Source organism: Nothobranchius furzeri, chromosome 4, assembly GCF_043380555.1.
Source record: "Nothobranchius furzeri strain GRZ-AD chromosome 4, NfurGRZ-RIMD1, whole genome shotgun sequence".
NCBI lineage: Eukaryota > Metazoa > Chordata > Actinopteri > Cyprinodontiformes > Nothobranchiidae > Nothobranchius > Nothobranchius furzeri.
Window position 1 is genome coordinate 50,059,840 of NC_091744.1, and position 20,946 is coordinate 50,080,785.

At 44.0% G+C, this 20,946-nt stretch overlaps 1 protein-coding gene across 1 annotated transcript in view; it reads left to right on the top strand.

The window, feature by feature from the left end:
- The first annotated feature begins 12,381 nt into the window (after positions 1-12,381).
- The window catches only part of kitlga (kit ligand a), a 78,260-nt gene continuing 69,695 nt past the window's right edge, over positions 12,382-20,946 (top strand). The window contains exon 1 of the mRNA XM_015977149.3: positions 12,382-12,664. Within this exon, the coding sequence (XP_015832635.1) occupies positions 12,650-12,664 (15 nt within the window). The 5' untranslated portion in view covers positions 12,382-12,649. The remainder of the gene's footprint in view (positions 12,665-20,946) is intronic.

A 20,946-nucleotide genomic window follows, 5' to 3' on the forward strand; every position in this document is an offset into this window, starting at 1 on the left:
GGTGGGTGACAGGGTCTGGCTCTCCTCTGCTGACTTGCCATTTAAAGGGGGTTCCAGGAAGATGCAACCCCGATTCATCAGACCGTTCCCCATCACCAAGGTCATCAACCCGGTGGCTATGAGACTGGACCTCCCCCAATGACTACGGGTCCACCCAGTGCTCCATGTCAGCAAGCTGAAACCTGAGAAGCTCGGCCCTCTACAGATGGCCCCTGTGGCTCCCCCTGCTCCTCGTCTTGTGGACGGTGACCTAGTCTAAAGTATCAACAAGCTCCTGGCCTTAAGGAGAGTGGGTCGCGGCGTCCAGTATCTTGTGGACTGGGTGGGTTACGGCCCGGCTGACCGTCAGTGGGTCCCGGAGCGTCACATCCTCAGCCGTGAACTGATCAATCGTTTTCACAGGGACAACCCCAACCAACCTCGTCGTCCATCTAGAAGCCGGACTTTGTGACAGGGGTTATGTTATGAGTAGGGTTGTCACGGTAACCGGTGTAGCGGTAAACCCCGATAAAAAAGTTGACAATAATAATAACCGTCTTGTTTTTTCAAAAAAAAAATTATCTCAGTGGATTACCGTGGCTGCGGTGTAGGCGCGGTGACCCTTACCAGCCACCATATCATCTGCCGAAGTTGCCGGCGGCACATGCGCGCTTTGTTGTTTACAGCCAAAACTTTCTTGAAGCTAAAGCTGAAATAATGGCCAAAGGAGGAGACGGCAGCGCTCTGGAAATGTATTATTTATTATACAATTAAAATGATGGTCTTACCCAGAATAAATTACTTATTCTCGATGATCCCAAACAAACCACCAGCTGACTGGTTTAAATCTCTGGACTCCTCAATTACTAAATTCCTTTGGCAGGATAAACCTCCACGAATTAGCTTAAAAACGATTCAGAAGACCAAAGACAGAGGAGGACTGGATTTACCCAACTTTTATTATTATTTCTTAGCCAACAGGCTGCAATATATACCAAGATAGTTGCAAGATAACCCACTAGATGAGTCCTGCTTAGATATAGAACAGACACTTTACAATACGATAGAGCTTTCAGACTTAACATTTATTAGCTCAAGCATAGGAAAACATGAAAGCTTCAAAAGTATTAGTATCAGCACCTCTCTGACAGCATGGTGGGAGTATCTTAAAATGACAGAGTCTTCACTTATTCCATGCAGACGCACACCTATCTGGAATAATCCTGCAAAATAACAAAATGATGAATCTTCTGGACTGGAAAAACAAAGGAATCCTATACCTGGAACACATATATGAAGGATTGGACTTCATCCCATTTAATCAAATAGTCTCCCAATTTGGAATGGATGAGAATAGCTTTTTAGAATATCACCAAATTAAATCTGTAGTCAAACAAAAATTTAAGCTCAATAAAATAGAATTACAAACACCACCAAGGGTATTAGACTTTTATAATCTCAAACCCCCCAAACTACTGTCTAAAGTATATAAGACACTGTCCAAAATAGACGATAAAATTGCAATCCCTATTGAAAAATGGGAGGTGGATCTATCAGTTAGCTTTGACCAGAACTTCTGGTCCCAAACTTGTTTAAAAACTTTTAAAATGATCAGACACCCCAACTTACAATTAATTCTGTACAAAATTCTACACAGAGTACACTATACAGGTCATCGGATGTTCAAGATGGGGGTTGTGTCATCTGACACCTGTACACACTGCACAAACAACATTCCTGACAATTACATTCATACACTGTGGTCCTGCCCACCTGTCCAGGAATTTTGGGGTAGAGTATGTGAGGATCTGTCAAAATGTCTTAAATGTCATATCCCAACTTCCCCCTCTCTTTGTTTACTGGGAAACCTGGACGATGTCCCGAGTGAAATATGTTTGGTTCACGTTGTTCTGGCTGCCACATGCATCACTAAGAAAACTATCCTCTTGATATGGAAACATAGAGAAACTCTCTGCATTAACCAGTATAGAAATCTTTTGTTAGATCATATTGCACTTGATTTAGCCTCTGCTTCCACTTCAAATCAATCTCTCTGGGCTCCTTTGATCGGTTCCATCATATAGCGATGATGAGGGACCGTTGATGTTGTCCTGTGGGATGGTTTGGGTGGGGGGGTAGAGGGTCTGAGTTTGGAGTATCCGGATGTTCCCTGGAGGTGGGTTCACTGGGGGTGTCTGGGACTGGGGGGCCATTGCCCCCCTCTGGAGGTGCTTGGGTTGCCTCGGGGGGGTGGACTGCTGGCGGTCGTGAGTGGGGCCCCTTGGAGGTCTTGGCGGCGGCCATGGGTCACTGCCTGGTGGCTGCATTGCCCCTGTGCGGGTCTGGGTGGGGGCCTGGGGGCCCAGGGTGTGGGGGTGGCCGACCCTGTGTGGGGATCTGGGCGGGGCCTTGGGGGTCTGTCCCTGACATGTATGCTGCCGGGAAGAAGGCAGGAACATGCAGCAGTGCCTGGCCCGGGTTCAGGGGCCTCATGTAGACCTTGGCTCCTCTGCTGTTACATCACAGGGGAGGGGGAGGTCCAGGAGGGGGAGGACCCAACCTTACCTGGATGTCCTATGTCTTATATATTCTGGAAGTTGTGCAAATGCAGGGATGGGCATAGATTTTCTGCTGGGGTGGGGCTGGGTTGGTGCCCTCGGACTCTGTGGGGCTCTGTAATGCTGCTGCTTTGGGCCCTGGCAGGATGGGCTGGGGTCTCCATGCCCTTGGTGGCAATTTGACAACAGAGGTGCCTATTGGGGCCAGTGGGGGAGCTAGCTCCCTGGAGGGCTAAGCCCAACCAGCCGTTCCTCCCCATCCCCGAAAATTTGTCTCCTCCTGCTCCCTCACATCATCACACAAACATACACATAGGACCTTGGGGGGTGGACAAGTCAGGGAGTGCGGGTATGGACCCCATTTCCGCATTCCTGTGGCAACCTGCCCCCCAATTTTATTTGCACCTAATACACTTCCACCGACGACATTCCACGCAAACACACACTTAGGGCCTTGGGAGTGAGCACATTCAACGGCATTTGGCAGGGGGATTTCTCAGCCTCCTCCCGAGTGCCGGTGCCCACTTCCAATTTTAAACTGCACTTAGACACCGAGGGCTGTGGGTGCAAGTGGGGTGGTGCGGTGGCATCAGCGGGCATAGGCCAGACAATGCCTGCACAGCCCACTCACCACAGCCACCTCATCAACACACAACACTATAATGGAGCAGGCGGAGAGAGACTAGGGGTCTTAGCCAGAGGTGGTTTTACCATTAGGCATAGGTAGGCGGCCGCCTGGGGCCCCCTTGTGTTGGGGGGCCCCCTAGCCCTGACCGCCAGCACCCCTCTGTTAATGCCACAATATTCTTATTACCAGCCTGTGGCCGCAGACGGGATTGGACATGCGCAATTCTCATTACCATAATTCCTGAACCGTACTAGATATCATTAAAATTACAAAAGTGCTGAAAATATTAAAAATGGGGCTTTCCGTGCATATACAATACATTACGGTAGCCACCGGGATTCCCTGTCTTGAGCGCAAGGGCGTCAGTTTGTTTTCAGAATTGCTGGGGACAATAACCATACACTTGAGTGGGGTTTAAAAATCGCTGGGGACAACCGCGGCTCTGGAGCCGCATGCGGCTCTTCCATCCATCTGACATCTGTGCTTGTAAAATAATGAATGGATATTTAAATAAAATGCTTTATATTTTACTGCATTAATTTTACATCTGTATGCCAATTCTAAATGTAAAGATTGTCTGCGTAAACCTGAACAGGTCCAACCCGGTCTTACTGTGAGACCGGGTTGACGCGTCACGCTTGTGCGTAATCATATGGGCACTTTATGAGCTGAAGAGGATGTGAGATTCTGGGATTCTCCTCAGACGGCTCCTGGATGTGTCGCCACAGTGGAGACAGGAACAAGCGCTATTCAGCCAAAGTTTCATAATCAGGGAACATAAGTGACAAGTCTCTCTGAGAGACAGGGTTTGGAAAACACTCGCTTCAGTGGGAGGAACCTTCCCACATGCGCTCTGGTTCTCTGGGTGGCTCTGGGGTTAATCAAGTTTAATTGTTTCTCTTTGCAACAATCTTCACAAGAAGGCAAAACAGTTAAACGGCAGGTTACATATATTTCCATTTGACTGTTTATTTTGACAGATGAACTCAAGGATGTTGCTTGGTTTGAAAGAATTACCCCGACGCACACTGATGCACATGGATGTAATCGTTACACACATCGCGGAGGTAAATTATTCCCATCAGAACATCAGAGCTTTATACTGGACTGTTCAGCGCGGCTCGGAGCGCACGGTGGACAGTGAGCTGAAGATCTGGGGTTCGCAGCCCAGTGCAGAACCGGCGCATATGTGATAAGATTTCCTCCCACTGCAACAGTCTGGAAACCCGGTCTCTCTGAGGGATGTGTCACTTGGAAAAATGTTCTTTTTATGAAATTATGAAAGTTTGGCTGAACAGCGCTTGTTCCCGTCTCTAATATGGAGACGCATGACGCGTAGAGACATTTGATCACGCACAAAGTTTATGTGGAGCAGAAGCGGTCGGGCTACGGCAGGTGAAATGTTCCTAGCCTACATGAAGGGAAACTGTTTAATTGTAACATTAATGTGTTACTGGGTACGCTGGTCTGGTTGGTTAGACCAGTGTTTGAAGTGGAAAACACACACACACACACCAATTAAAATAATGCTGATAGCGTGGACTAGAAGACAGGTGATGGTTTACGTATTTAAATGATGATCAGGCTGCTGTAAAATGTAATCTCCATCCACATCCAGACACAATTATCCTCTATTCTTTCTCTATTTGCTCTGCTCTTGTCTGGGCTGATCAGCTGATGGTGCGCGGCGCGCCTAACTAGCGGCTGATGCACATTTTACGCATTTGGAGAGGTGGGCTGCAGCTTTGCGTTTACTGGAAGATGGTCCACTTAACGCACGGGTGTAGACTACATATTAATGACAAATGAATGAAAATTAAATTGTGAGTTTTTACTTCATATTTTATAAATAAAAAGGACGGGGGAAAACATTTATGACGTCTTTTTAAACTAAATTTTCTAGCGCGACCTGCCTGCTTCACTTAAGTCACTGCTTATTAAGGTCCGTCCAAAATTACCGTGGGAAATGGGTAATAATGGCTCTTTGATGGGAACAGGTTGCCGACCCCTGGTATAAGATCTGAGCTGGTAAAACAAAAATCCTCATCAGCAGGCGTTTTTGAAAGTGGGGGGGACACAGCTGCCAATCACAAATTTTGCCGGGGACATGTCCCCGGTGTCCCCGGTTAAAATGACGCCTATGCTTGAGCGCACCGAATCACAACAAAGATTCAGAGACGTGCTGAGTTTGTCATCCAAAATGCTCCGTTGTATAACTTTTGAATGGCTGATCAGATCCAGGAAATTCCAACGGTTCCTAAACGTACATAAAAGCAGCTTTCCAATGATCTATAGCATGAAGCAATCAGAGTTAGGGAAAATATCGCTACGAGGGGAAATCCTGCTGTACAGCCTGATTGAAACGGAGCGCAGCGCCGCGGTGAAAGCGGATAACGAAACGGGGAAGCTAATTAGCATAAAAAGCCAGCATGAAATTATGGAAATGCCTCAAAGAAAATCAACACGATCTATTAGGTGTCCCAGAAGGCTTATCTGAAGACAGTGACCATGAAGAAGGACAGATCTCCAGTGAACCAGGATATGAACGTTTGTTCAGTTTTTTTTAATCTTTTTATTTGAACAACCCTCAACTATTTGCTAATTGTAAGATTCAGCATCATTCCAACATAATTTATCTTTTTACAATAAATAATTATTTTTGCTGAAACAAATGTTTTTGGTATATTAGTGCACGGTGTGCCAGAGAAGCAGCCCATGGCGGTGTGACTCTGCCTGCAGCTGGAGAGAAACTGCTTCAAGGTCTACCACATCAAATAAAAACGTCTGAAAGTTTACAAAAATAAAGTCTTAAAAACTGCTACAAGACACCAAGGTTCAAACTTTTTTAAGAATAGATGCATTTCAGTTCAAAGTTTAAATTGTTTGCCCAGTAATTTTGAAGTTCCTGTTCAGTAATAACTGTAAAAAATTCAAATCCGTTTTTTGCTTTTTTCACTTTTAAGCTGATTTTTTAAAGGCTGTAATAGAAATAAATTCTAAATAGAAGAGGAAGAAGAAGAAAAATCATTTCTATAGCGCCTGTCAAGATAAAAATCACGAGGCGCTTCACAAAAACAAAAATATAAATATAAAAAAGCATTTAGAAAATGTTTGAAAATATATTTAAAATGAGCAAAAATAGGCAATTGGGATTTAAAAGAAAAAATGTTAAGAAAGAGGAATAGGAAAGAGGGAAATCAGTGAGGAAGGTGGAATAGGTGGGGAGAGCAGAATAAAGAGAGAGTGGTGAAGAAGGTCATACAAAAGCCAGCTTGAACAAGTGAGTCTTCAGCTGCTTTTTAAAGGAGACCACTGAGTCCACTGATCTCAGGCTCAGGGGGAGAGAGTTCCAGAGTCTGGGGGCCACAGCAGCAGATGAGCTGTCACCTTTGGTCTTTAGCCTGGTGCTGTACAACCAGTAGGCTTTGATCACTGGACCTCAGGGACCTGCTGGGGGTGTAGGGACTAAGAAGATCACCAATGTAAGATGGTGCTTGTCCATGTAAGGCCCTATAGACCAGAACCAGGATCTTGAAATGAACCCTGAAGTTGACTGGCAGCCAGTGAAGCTGGAGGAGAAGTGGCTTCACGTTTCTTTTCGTGAAATGTTATAGTGGTTTGGAAATACAAACCATACACTGAAAGCTGAGGTTGTTCTGAAAAAAGGAGAGAGTTACACACACTTTGCACTTTTTATTACAATTTTACAGCCATGAGATAAAAAAAAAAACCAGGCGGCCCTGTTATAATTATGGTCATAAGAGGGTTATTAAGACCGCGATGCACAAACAGGAAGTGATTGATAGTCATTCCACTCCAATCCATTTGGTGGCAGTAATGGACCAAATTGTTGTTTGCCAAGTGCCATAAGACCACAAATAAGAATAAGAAGAGAGGCGGGAGCATTCGTAACAAACTCAAAGCGATAGTCAAAACATTAAGCATGACATAAATTTATCCTAGTGGCTCCAATAAGAGAAAGAAGCAGCATGCTTCATAAAAGCTTTTATCTTCACTTCTGAAAGTGACGTCGTTTTTCGATGTAAACATCAAAAGGAAGCAGAAAGGAAAGACAATGGAAAATGTTTAAAGGGAGGAAAACAGACCAAAATGGAAAATAGAAAAAAAATAACTAAGGCTAAAGCACAGGAGCACTGACAGAAAAAAGAAAGCAGAGCAAATATTGAAAGCACTCAAAGGGAGGGAAATACAGGAAAAAAGAGGAGGACCAATAAAAAGGGAAAATAACTCATGTCAGAAGAGGGGAGAGTTTCGCAAATCCAGTTAAAGATAAGATTGTCGAAAATTTAGTGTAAGGGGCCCCATGTCTGTGTTCGCCTTGGGCCCCCAAATTGCTAAATCCGCCCCTGGTCTTAGCACACCTCTGTTGTTGCTTGGCTTCCTGGGGCTGGAGGCTAGGAGGGAGATCTGGCCGTCTGGTTGGGGTCTGGGGTGGTGGGTTGCTGTGCTCGGCGTTGGGCGGGGGAGCCTGCTCATCAGCAACCCAGCAGAAGGGGTCAAACTCTGGTAACCGGTGATGGTTGTACCCCGTGTGCAGCAGTACCGGGACCAGAGTGAATAGGGTGTGTATGGTGAGCATGAGTGGGTGTCCGGCGTGCATTTTTGTAAGTCTTTGGTTGTATGTGTGAGCATGAGGGAGGGAGTGTGTGACTGTGTTTGTGTATGACTGTATATGTCAGGTGGGGCCTTTGACTCCTCTCTTCTCCTGGGACCTCCTTTGATGATATAGATCTTCGTCTGCCCTCCCCCTGCCACACCTGGTGTGGGGTGCGGTGCCTTGGTCTGCCTGAGTGTTCGTGGCTCCCGGGTCAGGGGGTTTAAGATCTTTGGTGCCTGCCTGGTCAATCCCGGTGGCTGCCTGGTGGGGTCTGGGTACCTGGGCTCTGCTGGGTCCCCGGCGGGGGGTGATCGCTCCTGGGTCCCGGGTCGCTGGGTCCCGGCTTGGCCGGCTAGGGGGTGGGAGGAGGCGGGCGGGCCTGTGGGCTTGCCGCTGATGTCTCCCGGGACTCTGCCGGCTGCTCGTTGTGGCCCCCTGGGGCGATCCTCTGCACCTCTCGAGGGGGGCGGGGGGCCTTTCTGGTTGCAGTCCCCTTGGGGTTCCTGTGTTCTGGGGCAGCACCTGGATCTCTGGGACTTGGAGCTCCCCCCATCTCCTACGCATCTTTGGAGGCAGATATGTGGTCCCTCACACTCTCTATTGGACGCTCCTATAGAGAAACCTTACATAAACAAGTGCATGTACACACACAGGTGCTCACATGGTGCTCTCAAAAGTATGGGCTTGGGCACGTTCAACACTTGCCTCAAGGCTGTCGTTGCCACTAAATGCACTATGATTTATTATCGTGTGATTGTTCAGTTAAACAATGTTGATTTTATATTTCATCATCACGTTGACGCAGTGATAGCTTGCTCCTGCTGTATTGTTGTGTGTCCCATTTTTTTCTGCTCTTCTCTTTCTGCAGGTCTAGAAGCAGACTCTTGTTCATTATTGTTTATTTTTGTGGAACACCCCCCCCCACACACACACACACACACACACCATTTGTCTTTTCCTGTCTCTTTCACCTCTGTCTCCATGTCTGGTCGGAATTACAAAGCATTCAAAAACAATAACAATAAAATTTGAAGTATCAGGCGTGACATTTAAAGCAGACGCTTTGATGCTCCACCTGAGAATGAATCTGTAAGGCTTGTTACCAGCATTCAGACATCAATTCTGCTTGCTTCACAGCCGGACAGGACACGGTTAAAAAAAAAGAAAAAAGGACATTTATTATCCCTCAAAGAAGACAAAGTGGGAAGAACGGGCTATTTTTGGATATTTGAAGAATGCCGAGGGACAATTTATAGAAGACGGCTATCCTGTTTGCAGCACGTGCAGAAAAAGTGTCTGTGAAAGGCAGCAACGCTTCAAATCTCATGACACATCTGCGTGACCATCACCCACAACTCTACAGTCAACGCAAGGCAAGCTAACGTTAGCATTTTTGCTAAAATGCGTGATCCGAGGATTTGGGTTGAGGGACAATGCAACGAGTCGCTATATAAAGCAGCCGCAGCGCCGCTACCTGCATATAAACCGTGCCGCGGACACCCCCATGTTGAAATGACGCTACGCATTACGGGGCTCCCAGGGGCAGATAAGAGTTGGTCTCTCTCAGAGAATAATTATGAATTTAACAATGATTACTGCCTGATGACATTTTCCCTCATCTGCAAAGCTCACTGGAAGGACACAAACCGAGGACAATATTTTCCTGATATAGGGTTTATTACTCAAGTAAGGATAAAAAAGTATCTGATTAGAAGGCTACTTGAGTACTGAGTATCATCTGGTCTAATATTTTTAAAATGATGACATCAAACAGAAAAAATAAGAAGTTATGGGCAAATATTGGTATTTTAAAGACTAAAGGGGAAAAATGTAAACAAATACACAACATAATGACAAAATATCAAATTTTACTCAAAATTTAGACACAAACTGAAGACAATATTTTCCCGATATACAGGGTTTATTTAGTTGTCTGAAAATGTAACACTTTAAAAAAAAAATACTGCGATAATACCGAAAACCGTGATAATTTTGGTCACAATAACCGTGAGGTTAAATTGTCACACCGTGACAACCCTAGTTATGAGTTGTTCGTTTTTATTCAGGTTACTGGTTTTGGTTTCTGTTACTGGTTTGCTGATCATCTCTGTTATGTGTTTTGTGCAGGTCAGCTGCAGCTCCGTCCAGGTGCCCTGCCCCCCCTGTGGGCTTCTCCCAAGTGTCGCAGCTGACTGTAATTTCCCAATTACCACCCTTACTTAAGCCACTGTTTTCCAGCCCTCAGTGTGGCGTTGTCTTTTTATGTATTGCTTGATAAATGCCAGTGTGCCTTCCTGATAATTACTTTCTGATTTGTTTTTCCCCACTGTGTGTGGTTAATTCTGGTTATTAAAAACCCTGAACCTGAACCAAGGCTTGTTATTCCTGCGATTGGGTTACTGCCTGAACCCCCCACTGACAGTCATCCAATTTTTTATGTCTTCAAGACAAGCGTGTAATCTACCTAACCGATCAGGTTCATCGGAGTTGATGGATAAATATAATAATCAGCATATCAGTGGAAGTTTATCCCATGCTGTCTAATGATTTTACCAATTGGGAGTATATATATATAGTAAAAAGAATTGGTGCAAGCACTGAACCCTGTGGTACTCCACAAGTAACCCTGGAGTATGAAGATTTGTCATGTACATTTACAAAATGAAATCTGTCAGACAGGTAGGATTTAAACCAGCCTAGCGCTGTTCCTTTGATCCCTACAACATGTTCAAGTCTTTCTAAAAGAACATTGTGATCTACTGTGTCAAAGGCAGCACTGAGATCTAACAAGACTAGAACAGACACAAGATTCTTATCTGAGGCCATGAGAATATAATTTGTAACTCTCACTAACACAGTTTCAGTGCTGTGATACTCTCTAAAACCAGACTGAAATACCTCAAACAGAGCATTAGTGTTTAAATGCTCACATACTTGGATGGCCACTATTTTCTCCAGGGCTTTGGATAAAAATGGAAGGTTCGATATTGGTCTATAATTCATTGGGTCATCTGGATCCAGAGTGGGTTTCTTAAGTGAAGGTTTGATTACAGCAACCTTAAAATCCTGTGGTACATATCCATTTACTAAGGATAGATTGATTATATCTAGAATGGGGGCAGTAACCAAAGGAAATGCTTCTTTAAATAATTTGGTTGGGATTGGATCCAAAATGCAAGTTGAAGGTTTAGATGAAGCTAATATTTTTGATAACTCTGAAAGCTCAACTGGATCAAAACGGTTCAAGCACAGATGATGTTCTACAGTCACCTCTGATGCTGCCTCACTTACTGAGGAAGAAGAAATCACATTAGGGAGGATGCTAAAGATTTTGTTTGTAATAGAGTTAATTTTACTTGTAAAAAATCCCATTGTTGCTTCTGAGGGCTAAGGGAATTGATGGTTCAGAGCTATGATTCTGTTGGCAACTGTACTGAAAATAAATTTTGGATTATTCTTATTCTCTTCAATTAGATGAAAAATAAGCAGTTCTAGCTTGTCGAAGCTTATTTTTATAAAGCACAAGACTATTTTTCCAGGATAAGTAGGACTCCTGGTGTGTAGAGCGCCATGTTCTCTCCAATTTTCTAGAGTTTTGTTTTAAAGTTCGTACATCAGAATTAAACCAAGGAGCCAACTTCCTGTGCTTAATTACCATCTTTTTAAAGAGGCAACATCATGTAATGCCACAAGTAAAGAAGAAGTAACATTATGAACTAAATCATCAATTTGTGAGGAGGGGCTAGAAATGAAAATATTGCCCTCTACTACATATTCATTCTTCTAAATCTTTAGGTTTAATTGTATAAAACTTTGTTTAGTTTTTGATTCAAAATATTCAAGTGTATAATTTTATATCTTTAGATTCTATTCCAAATATTTAGGTTATGTTTTTAGACTTGATTCTAACTGGATTGGTTTAACTTTAAACACCGAAAGTTGGTTCTAAATGTTTACCACGTTTATTAGACTCTAAACATTGAGTTTTTTTAAGTATTCAGAGTTTTATTTTTTTGTCCAGATATTTCATTTTTAACTCACACTCCACCATAACACTTGTTTTTTATGAATTGCATACAAATATTTAGGTTGTACTTTAGGCCTGGCTCTAGGTCTGACCAATAAAAACTGATACGTTTTCAATTAAGTGAAACTGCATTTTTAGAGGCTATTATTTAGGCTCAGCTTCATGTCATGCTAAAAATGTAGGCATGGTTTCTGCACATTCATGTCTATGCCTTTAAATGTTGATCTTTAAAAAAAGAATTAAAACATTTAGATTCAATTTAGAATGTTTGGGTTTTATATCATGTTGCACGTCATCAGTAGCTGGGCCAGTGTATCTTGTAGGAATGTATTGCACTAGTTTTATTTTGCATGCAGCACGTGGCAGGTCTACAAGTGACCAGGCCATGGTCACGTGGCTCGGTGTTTCTGACCTTTTGTGGCCCTGGCTGACGCGTTGACTCACTCAGATTCTGACTCACTGATATTAAATCTGTGTTTTCATATTTTACTGTGACTGATTGTCCTCCAGTCCTGCAGAAGTGAAAGCGCGCGTCATAGGGCGGCTCTGACGCATCGGTATAAAGACTTGCCTCCCTCCTTCTACTCGCTGCAGTCTTTTCTGTGTGGGTCCACGCTGCCGCCTGGAAGGACGCGCTGAGCGCTGCGTGTCACCAAAGCCTGAAGACTGTTGCGGAGACCCAATCAGATTTTTGTCTGTCGGGACTCTTCTCTCTCTTTGGATACCGCTGGCTTAGGCATTGGATATGTGCACAGAGGATGATGAAAACCCCTTTCCTCCCCGTAGAAGTAAAATAAAATAGGCTTTCGCACACACTGGATTTACTCCTGCCATTCCATATGAAGAAGTCAAAAGTAAGTGTGCCTTCTTGTTTGTTTGCTCGGAGGTAAATCGTCTGGCAGACGGGTGCAGCCTTCCTTCTGCGCACAAGGAACTAAAAACCTTTTGCATTTAAAATGTTTTACACCGCTTTTAACATGATATGAATCAGATGCAGCATGCTTTAGCGCTGGCTGGAAACAGCGAAAGTGGGCTAAAACCTGAAAGTGTCATGCTGGCGGCGTTATGCGTTAAAGTGCTCCACTATCTCTTAAGTTCATCAGGGCTGTTCGCCCTCTCTTCAGATCCGCGCTCCTTATTAACTTAACTGCGCCAATCCGACTCTTTTAAGTGTTTGCGCCATGACTGGATGCCACTTCTGCGTTATGCAACGCAATAACACGATTACAAGTTTTAATCTACCGATTTAAACCCATTATGAGTTAAATAAATCATAATTCAGTATGAGATCCGTGGAGACGTCCCAGGTGTATCCGCTGATCCGCAGGTGTGAGGACACAAAGTCCTGGTCTTTGATCCGCCGCCTCCAGTTATTCTTCACCGGAACACGGCCCACACCATGATCTGCATCCAGTTTTTTAGCGGAATATTCCCACTATTTACTCCTTAACTGGTGAACTTTTTCGTAATTTTCAGCTGTTATGTTTTATTGTGGAAAAATGAAGGAATTTTCACTTGTTGCATCCATTATGAGTCAAATAAACCCACGCTGCAGGTGTGAATGGCTAAACGAGCCTGTGCACACACACTTATCAGGGATTTAAACAGATTTAATGCGTGTTTACTTTTCACACAAGAGGTTGTTGAAACTAAAAAGCATTTCATCTCAGTTTAACTGCACATCTAAGAGGTTTGAGCAATCCCTGCCTCATGAAACCCATTTAATCTCAGTCAGACTCAAGCAAATAAAATAAGATTTAAGGCATATGGACAGCTGTGTGTGTGTGTGTGTGTGTGTGGCTGCCTCAATGATATTTAGTGCCTTTATACTTTATAATGAGGTTACTGCTGTGTGTCTGACTGTTTCAGCAAATGGCTTTCAGATTTGATTCATGTGCTCATAAACTGCCACTGATTATCTTCTGTCATGTAAAAAATATGTGCAGAGCTCATTTCACTTTTATTGTGTTTATTTGTTTGTTTTGATCTCTGCATCTGCTGCAAAAAACATCCCAGATAGTTTTTATTTTTTCCTTTAGAATTTGGACCGATTTTCCCAAACTGATCCGTGTTTTAACGCGTGAGATTGTTGATCCGATTCTGACTTGGCGTAGGACAAGCCTGTAGGTCAGCTGTAGCAAAGGGAATGTGTGTGAGATGGAGCGGGGTGCATGTCCTTCAGACCTTCTCACCACAGTTGGCTCCAGTAGGGAGCGCTCGTTTCCTTATGCCATGCACACATGGCTGCAGACAGTGGAAGGCCACAGTAGGTTCTCTAGACACCAGCATTAAATGATCATTTATCACAAAGTCAGTTCTAGATTAGTGGTCAGGTAGCCTTCAGCTAAACTTCCAGTACTTCCTGTGGTTTTTCTGTTGGTGAGTACCGGCCCAGGTGAGGAGATGTTTAGACGGCGTTGGCATCGAGGTGATTTGGATGCACGCACTGTCTGCAGCCTGTACCAGACACTGTGAAATCACAGGCCCACCACTCACATAATCTGTGCTCAGTCATACTTTCTCTTTACTGTCTCTGAGCTTTGGCCCACTGAGGACCAGCACACAACATCAGAGTCCCACAAGAACATGTTAGTGAGCTTTGAAGGTGCCGAACAGAGCAGACAGATTAGATTTATTGTGTCACGTGTTCCAGGAGGCGTGCAGGTGGAGGTGGGCGTGACAGCAAACGGGGTGTTAATGTGTTCAAACTGCACTCTGCTACTAATCACATCTGAATGAATTTGTTCAGTTCCTAATAAGATTATCCGTACAGCAGGAAACACAACGGACATCGTGAAACTGCTGCCAGCCTGCAGGATCATTGGTAGCATGGAGGGTGGGAAGAATTAGGCAGAATCTAATATTCATTTCATTATAAAAACCAGTCATGTTTCAGGCTTTTGTTCCTTCTTTGTTAATTATTTTAGTGAACATTAAGTCCTGGAAATGATTTATGAAGCCAGATCAAAGGGCGGGACACTGGTAGACGGCAGAAAAACAGGTCACATTAAAGAAGACGATTCACTTGTTAGCTACGCCTATCCGATGCTTCCCGACACTCGGGTTTCAAACGCTTTCCAGGTTCTTTAGGTCTGACTAGATCCATCTCAGGTCCCTCCGCTGTACTCCTTCATCTAAAGAAGGTTTGTGTTATTAGATTTGGAAGACTTTATGTGTTTCATGTTACTTACGTGTCTCTGTAATGCACTCAGCCCTTCAATTTATGTTCAAGTTCTTCTTTAGAATCCACACCTGGCGTTTCCTGCCTCGCTTTAATAACCTTCTCCTTTAGTCCTGCGCTCTTTCCCTGCTGAATTTTACGCAGCTTGGTGAATTGAGTCGAGCCAATATTAAGTTAAATGGCTGTAGCACTTGGACCCATGCAGGAGTTAGACATCAAGCCGCCATTCTGTCCAGTTGATGAACGACCACTTAATCACTGGAGCCACAGCTGCGTTTAAAAACCATCACAGGTTTTCTACAACTATGGACTCAGTAGGAAAAAAACGTGAATCAGTTTGCTTAAACGCCTGTATGACAATTGTTTCAGCGTCAGAAACTAATAAACACACAAACCGCTCCGTGTTTAACATACTTCGTTACTTCTAAGGCTGTTAAAGGAACAGCATGGTGATCATGTCGATCCTGAAGCAAATGCAAATACCTCAGCTTTTTAGAAGTGTGCTTTTGTGTAAAAGTCATGAATGATTAGTTTTACTGATTGATTTCTCAACAGAAATTTAACCATTTCTGTCTGATGGGAGCGATAAGCTGGTCTGAGCACAGCGTCTATCGCTGCTGTTTGAAATCAGATTCAGTGTCCAAATGTCACATCATTTGAGATCGGTTTCTAAGCCTTTATTCAATTCAATTCAAGTTTATTTATATAGCACCAAATCATGACAAGAGTCGTCTCAAGGCACTTCACACAGTAAACATTCCAATCCAGGTCAGTTCATTAAGCCAATCAGTAAAAAGTTTCCTATATAAGGAACCCAGCAAATTGCATCAAGTCACTGACTAGTGTCAGAGTCTTTACAGCAATCCTCATACTAAGCAAGCATAAAGCGATAGTGGAGAGGAAAACTCCCTTTTAACAGGAAGAAACCTCCAGAGAATCCCGGCTCAGTATAAGCAGCCATCCTCCACGACTCACTGGGGATGGAGAAGACAGAGCACACACACACACACACACACACACACACACACACACACACACACACACACACACACACACACACACACACACACACACACACACACACACACACACACACACACACACACACACACACACACACACACACACACACACACACACACACCAAGCAATGTGTCTATGGCTACACTGTGATTTCTTAGTAAATATTCTATTTGGTGAGAGATAAACTTTATTGTATTTATCCTAGTGGATCTATAATTAAACGGGTTAAGTGCCTTGCCCAAGGACACAAAGACAACGACAGAGTGAGCGGAGCTCGAACCTGCATACGTCCGATTACAAAGCCACCGTCAGGTATTTTGTACTGTTACAGATCCCAGTGCCAGTGTCAGGGCATTTGGTGTCTGATGAGTTTGAAGTTCCGGGATCAGGAAAAGGCCCGGGCCTCCTGATGGCAGCGTAGGTCTATTTGTTTGTCTGTTGGGTGATCTATGTGAGGATGTCGTGTTAAAGCATTGTTGACTTTTGTTGTGTACACTTTAAGTCACTCATCAAAATATATCAGATGACCTGAAGTGTGTTTGTCTTTGTACAAGAACACAGATAGGATTTAAAAGTAATGAAGCACTCTAGGAGACAGAAAATTTGCTGTGGGAGTTTAGATCGATTAACCATCACGCAACACAGGATATCACCCAGGAATTCCTTCTCAAACTGATGTTAGGGCTTGAGATTACCAGTTGGGACCCCTCTGTGGCTCATCAAACCATGGTTTGGGCTGGTGGCTGCGCAACAGTGCGATCATGTGAATACAAACACTATTGGGGAAATCATTGTCACATGGATGCGGTCAGAGCCAAGTCTGAGCCAGAGCCAAGCCTGCAGTATCGCCAAGCTTTTTCTTCTCTTTTTGTAAACTGGCAGGAAGTTTAAACAAGAAGCCAAAACACATCGCACACAAAACACACTAACATGGCACGGGGGTAATGCAGCATTAGACTGGATACCCACTAGAACACCAAAAAGAAACCAAATTCACAAGTTTGTATTCTCATTTTGTTTCTGCTTTCAAGTACAACAGGAAGTCTCATGCAGCCTGTTTGGCAATTAGCATGGTATGTTTAATGTTTGCAAGTTGTTTCCTTTTGGTATTTATAAGCTAAGGCGAAACTCTTACTATGCAAATAAACTGTTTATTATAGAACACCTTTAACTAGAGGAGCTGCAGGATGTTTGGATGCATGTTTGACTGTACAGCTATTTTTAACAATAGCTATTTTTTGGGGGCAGCAGTAGCTCAGGAGTTAGAGCGGTTTGCTTCATGATCGGAGTGTCATGGGTTTGATTCCAGCTCCCGCCAGGGATATTCTGCTGTTGTGTCCTTGGGCAAGACACTTCACCTAACTTGCCTGTATTGGTGGTGGTCAGAGGGGCCGGCGGCGCCAAATGGCAGCCTCGCCTCTGTCAGACCTCCCCAGGGTGGCTGTGGCTACAAAGTAGCTTACCATCACTAGCAGTGTGTGAATGTGAGAGTGCATGAAAGCGTCTTTGAGTGTCCTAAACAGGCGCTATATAAGTTTGATTATTATTATTATTATTATTATTATTATTATTATTATTATTATTATTATTATTATTATTATTATTATTATTATTATTATCATTATTCAAGAACACAAAAAGGTATTGTCTGTGATTTTGTATTCTCCTTCACCTTCCTCAAATAAGTGTAAGTCACTCTGATGTTCACTCGGATTTTAGATCTTCACTCCACCTCCAAAGACATTATTACTCTTTTTCTTTTACTTCCAGGCTTTGCTGTGATGCCATAAAAAAAAAAAAAAAAAAAAAAAGTAAAAATGTTCTTGCAGTTTTAATTGACTGTCAGTGAACCGAAAAAGAAAACTGCACGTCTTTATGTTAACTACCAGCACAGTGAACAGCTAATGTCGCAGAGCAGGTAGAACCACCCCACTAGCATTTCTACCTGAAGAGCAAAACTGTTAAATACTTTTTCTGGTCAGCAGAGGGCTACAGAGTGCTGTCCAATGTGAAGTAACTCAAGCTTCTGGCTCAAGAACCACTGATACCAGTTTGAAATCAATAGCCTAAAGTAGACCTGTGCAGTATACCAGTTTTTATGGAAAACCGGTGTTTATGAAATGGATTTTTCATATACCGGTATACCATAGAAAACGTTTGGAACGTTTGCAGTAGGGAAGTCTTTGAGAAGGGACTGATTTTACTGATACACACTAACAACACGGAGTGTGGCTGTTTCTCAATATAATAATAATACATTTTATTTCAACAGCGCCTTTCTAAACACTCAAGGACACTTTACAGACAGAGATAAAATAAAACAATAAAAGATAGAACAGCATAAAACAAACAGACAGATTGGAGCAAAGAGAGTAACTATTGGAATGCTAGATGGAACAGGTGGGTTTTGAGTCTGGTTTTAAAGAGAGTGAGGGGATCAATGTTACGGAGGTCAGGAGGGAGTGAGTTCCAGAGGTGGGGAGCAGAGCGACTGAAGGCCCTGCTCCTCGTAGTGACCAGACGGAAAGGTGGGACAAAGAGGTGGATGGAGGAAAAGGACCTGAGGAAACGGGTGGAGGTTGAAGGATGAAGGAGGTCTGAGAGGTACGGGGGAGCTAGGTTATGGATGGCTTTGAATGTATAAAGCAGAATTTTGAATTGGATTATGGAAGTGACTGGGAGCCAGTGGAGCTGCTGAAGAACAGGGGTGATGTGGTGGAAGGAGGGAGTTCTGGAAATGATGTGGGCTGCCGAGTTCTGGAGAAGTTGGAGTTTATGGAGGGATTTGTGAGAAAGACCGAAGAGAAGAGAGTTGCAGTAGTCAATACGGGAAGTGATGAGGCTGTGGACAAGGATGGCGACCTAGTGAGTAGTGAGGGAGGGGCGTAGGCAGTTAATGTTACGTAGATGGAAGTAGGCAGACCGGGTAATATTGTTTATGTGGGACTGGAAGGATAGTGAGGAGTCGAGGATGACACCCAGACTCTTGACCTGAGGGGAGGGGGAAACTAAGGAGTTGTCGACATGAAGTGTAAAGCTGTGGATTTTTGATAGTAAAGATTTAGTACCGACAAGTAACATTTCTGTTTTATCACTGTTAAGTTTGAGAAAGTTTGATGTGAACCAGTCTTTGATTTCAGATAAACAATTGATGAGGGAGGAAGGAGGGAGTGAAGAGGAGGGTTTGGTGGATACATAGAGCTGGCTGTCATCCGCGTAACAATGAAAATGGATGTCAAATTTATGGAAATATTTCCCAGGGGAAGAAGGTAAGTGATGAAAAGGAGTGGACCGAGAACAGAGCCTTGGGGGACGCTAGTAGTGACAGGGAAGGGACGGGAAGTGAAGGATTTGAGTTCAATAAACTGAGTACAGCCAGAGAGTTATGAATGGAACCAATCAAGCGGGGTATGAGAAATAAGGGAAGACAGTCTATGGAGGAGGATGGTGTGAGAGATGGTATCGAAGGCTGAACTCAAGTCAAGGAGGATGAGAATGGAGAGCAGTCCAGTATTGGCAGCAGTGAGCAGGTCGTTAGTGATTTTTATGAGTGCAGTCTCTGTACTGTGGCCAGGTCGAAAACCAGACTGGAAGGGCTCACCCCGGGTTTCCACGGGAGCCGTCAGCAGCACGTTACTGCAGCAGCACGTCTTGCTCGCGTAAGCTGCTGCTTGGCCCTTCCCACGAGACGCGAAGCAGCAGGGGAGCAGCTGTCACCGACAGAGCACGAAGTCACACGAGTGACTTCGTGAGTAAACACAACAACAAGCAGGAGAAAACTACAACATGGCTCCAAAAGGTTTGTGTTTTATGTTCTGTCCGTTTTATAATCGCCAATCCAGACCTGAAAAACAAAGGAGACCGCTAGCTAGGTGATAACTTCTCACGGGGACGCACAGTTAGTAACTTTTTTAAAGTAAAGCAACCGGAAGGCAGTACGTTCTTTATTCTGAAAATCTCGGGAGCTTCTCTCCATTTCCGCGTCTGATTTCCTGTCTTTCCTTCCCCAAAAATGTCGAACTTGACCCGTTTCAGAGGCGTCGCGCGTAGAAAATAGAACCGGCGCGTAATGGCCGTGACATGCTGCTCCTGAGACGCGGCCGACTCGCGCTGCTGACGGCTGCTGACGGCTCCAGTGGAAAAGTATCTGTTGACCACAGCGGTTCCTATCAGCAGCTATGACGTGCTGCTGCAGTAACGTGCTGCTGACGGCTCCCGTGGAAAGCCGGGGTCATAGAGGCTATTGAGGGTGAGATGAGCATGGAGTTGGACAGAGATTATTTTTTCTAGGATTTTTGTAAGAAAGGGAAGATTTGAGATGGGACGACGATTATTGAAATTATTGGGATCAGTGCCGGGTTTCTTTAATATTGGAGTAATAGATGCAGTTTTGAAAAGTGAGGGAGCAATACCGGTAGAGAGAGAGGAGTGGATTATGGCGGTTATGAGAGGGAGAAGGGAGGTGAGACATGTTTTAACCAAAACTGTAGGGAGGGGGTCGAGAGAGCAGGTGGTGGGCTTGGATTTACAGATAAGATCAGATATTTCGGATGAGGTGGGAAGAAGAAAGGAACAAAATGACTGGCGGGGTGAAAAAAATCTCAGTGGGAGGGGAAGAGCTTGGAATTAATTGCTGGTGTATGGAAGCAATTTTCTGAGTAAAGAAGGTTATTAAAGAGTTACATGAGTCAGCAGAATACAGGTGGGGGTGGGGGGTGGGGGGTAGAGAGTCCGGGGGATGAAAAATATTGCGCATTGAGAACAGTCCTGGAGTTGCCTTCATTGGAGGAAACCAATCCAGAGTAGAAAGCAGATTTTGTATGTTTATTAGAGTCCAAGTATTGAAGCAGATGAGTTTTGTGCATTTCTTTGTGTATTGCAAGACCAGTTCGTTTATGGAGGCGTTCGAGTTGACATCCTTTGGCTTTCATC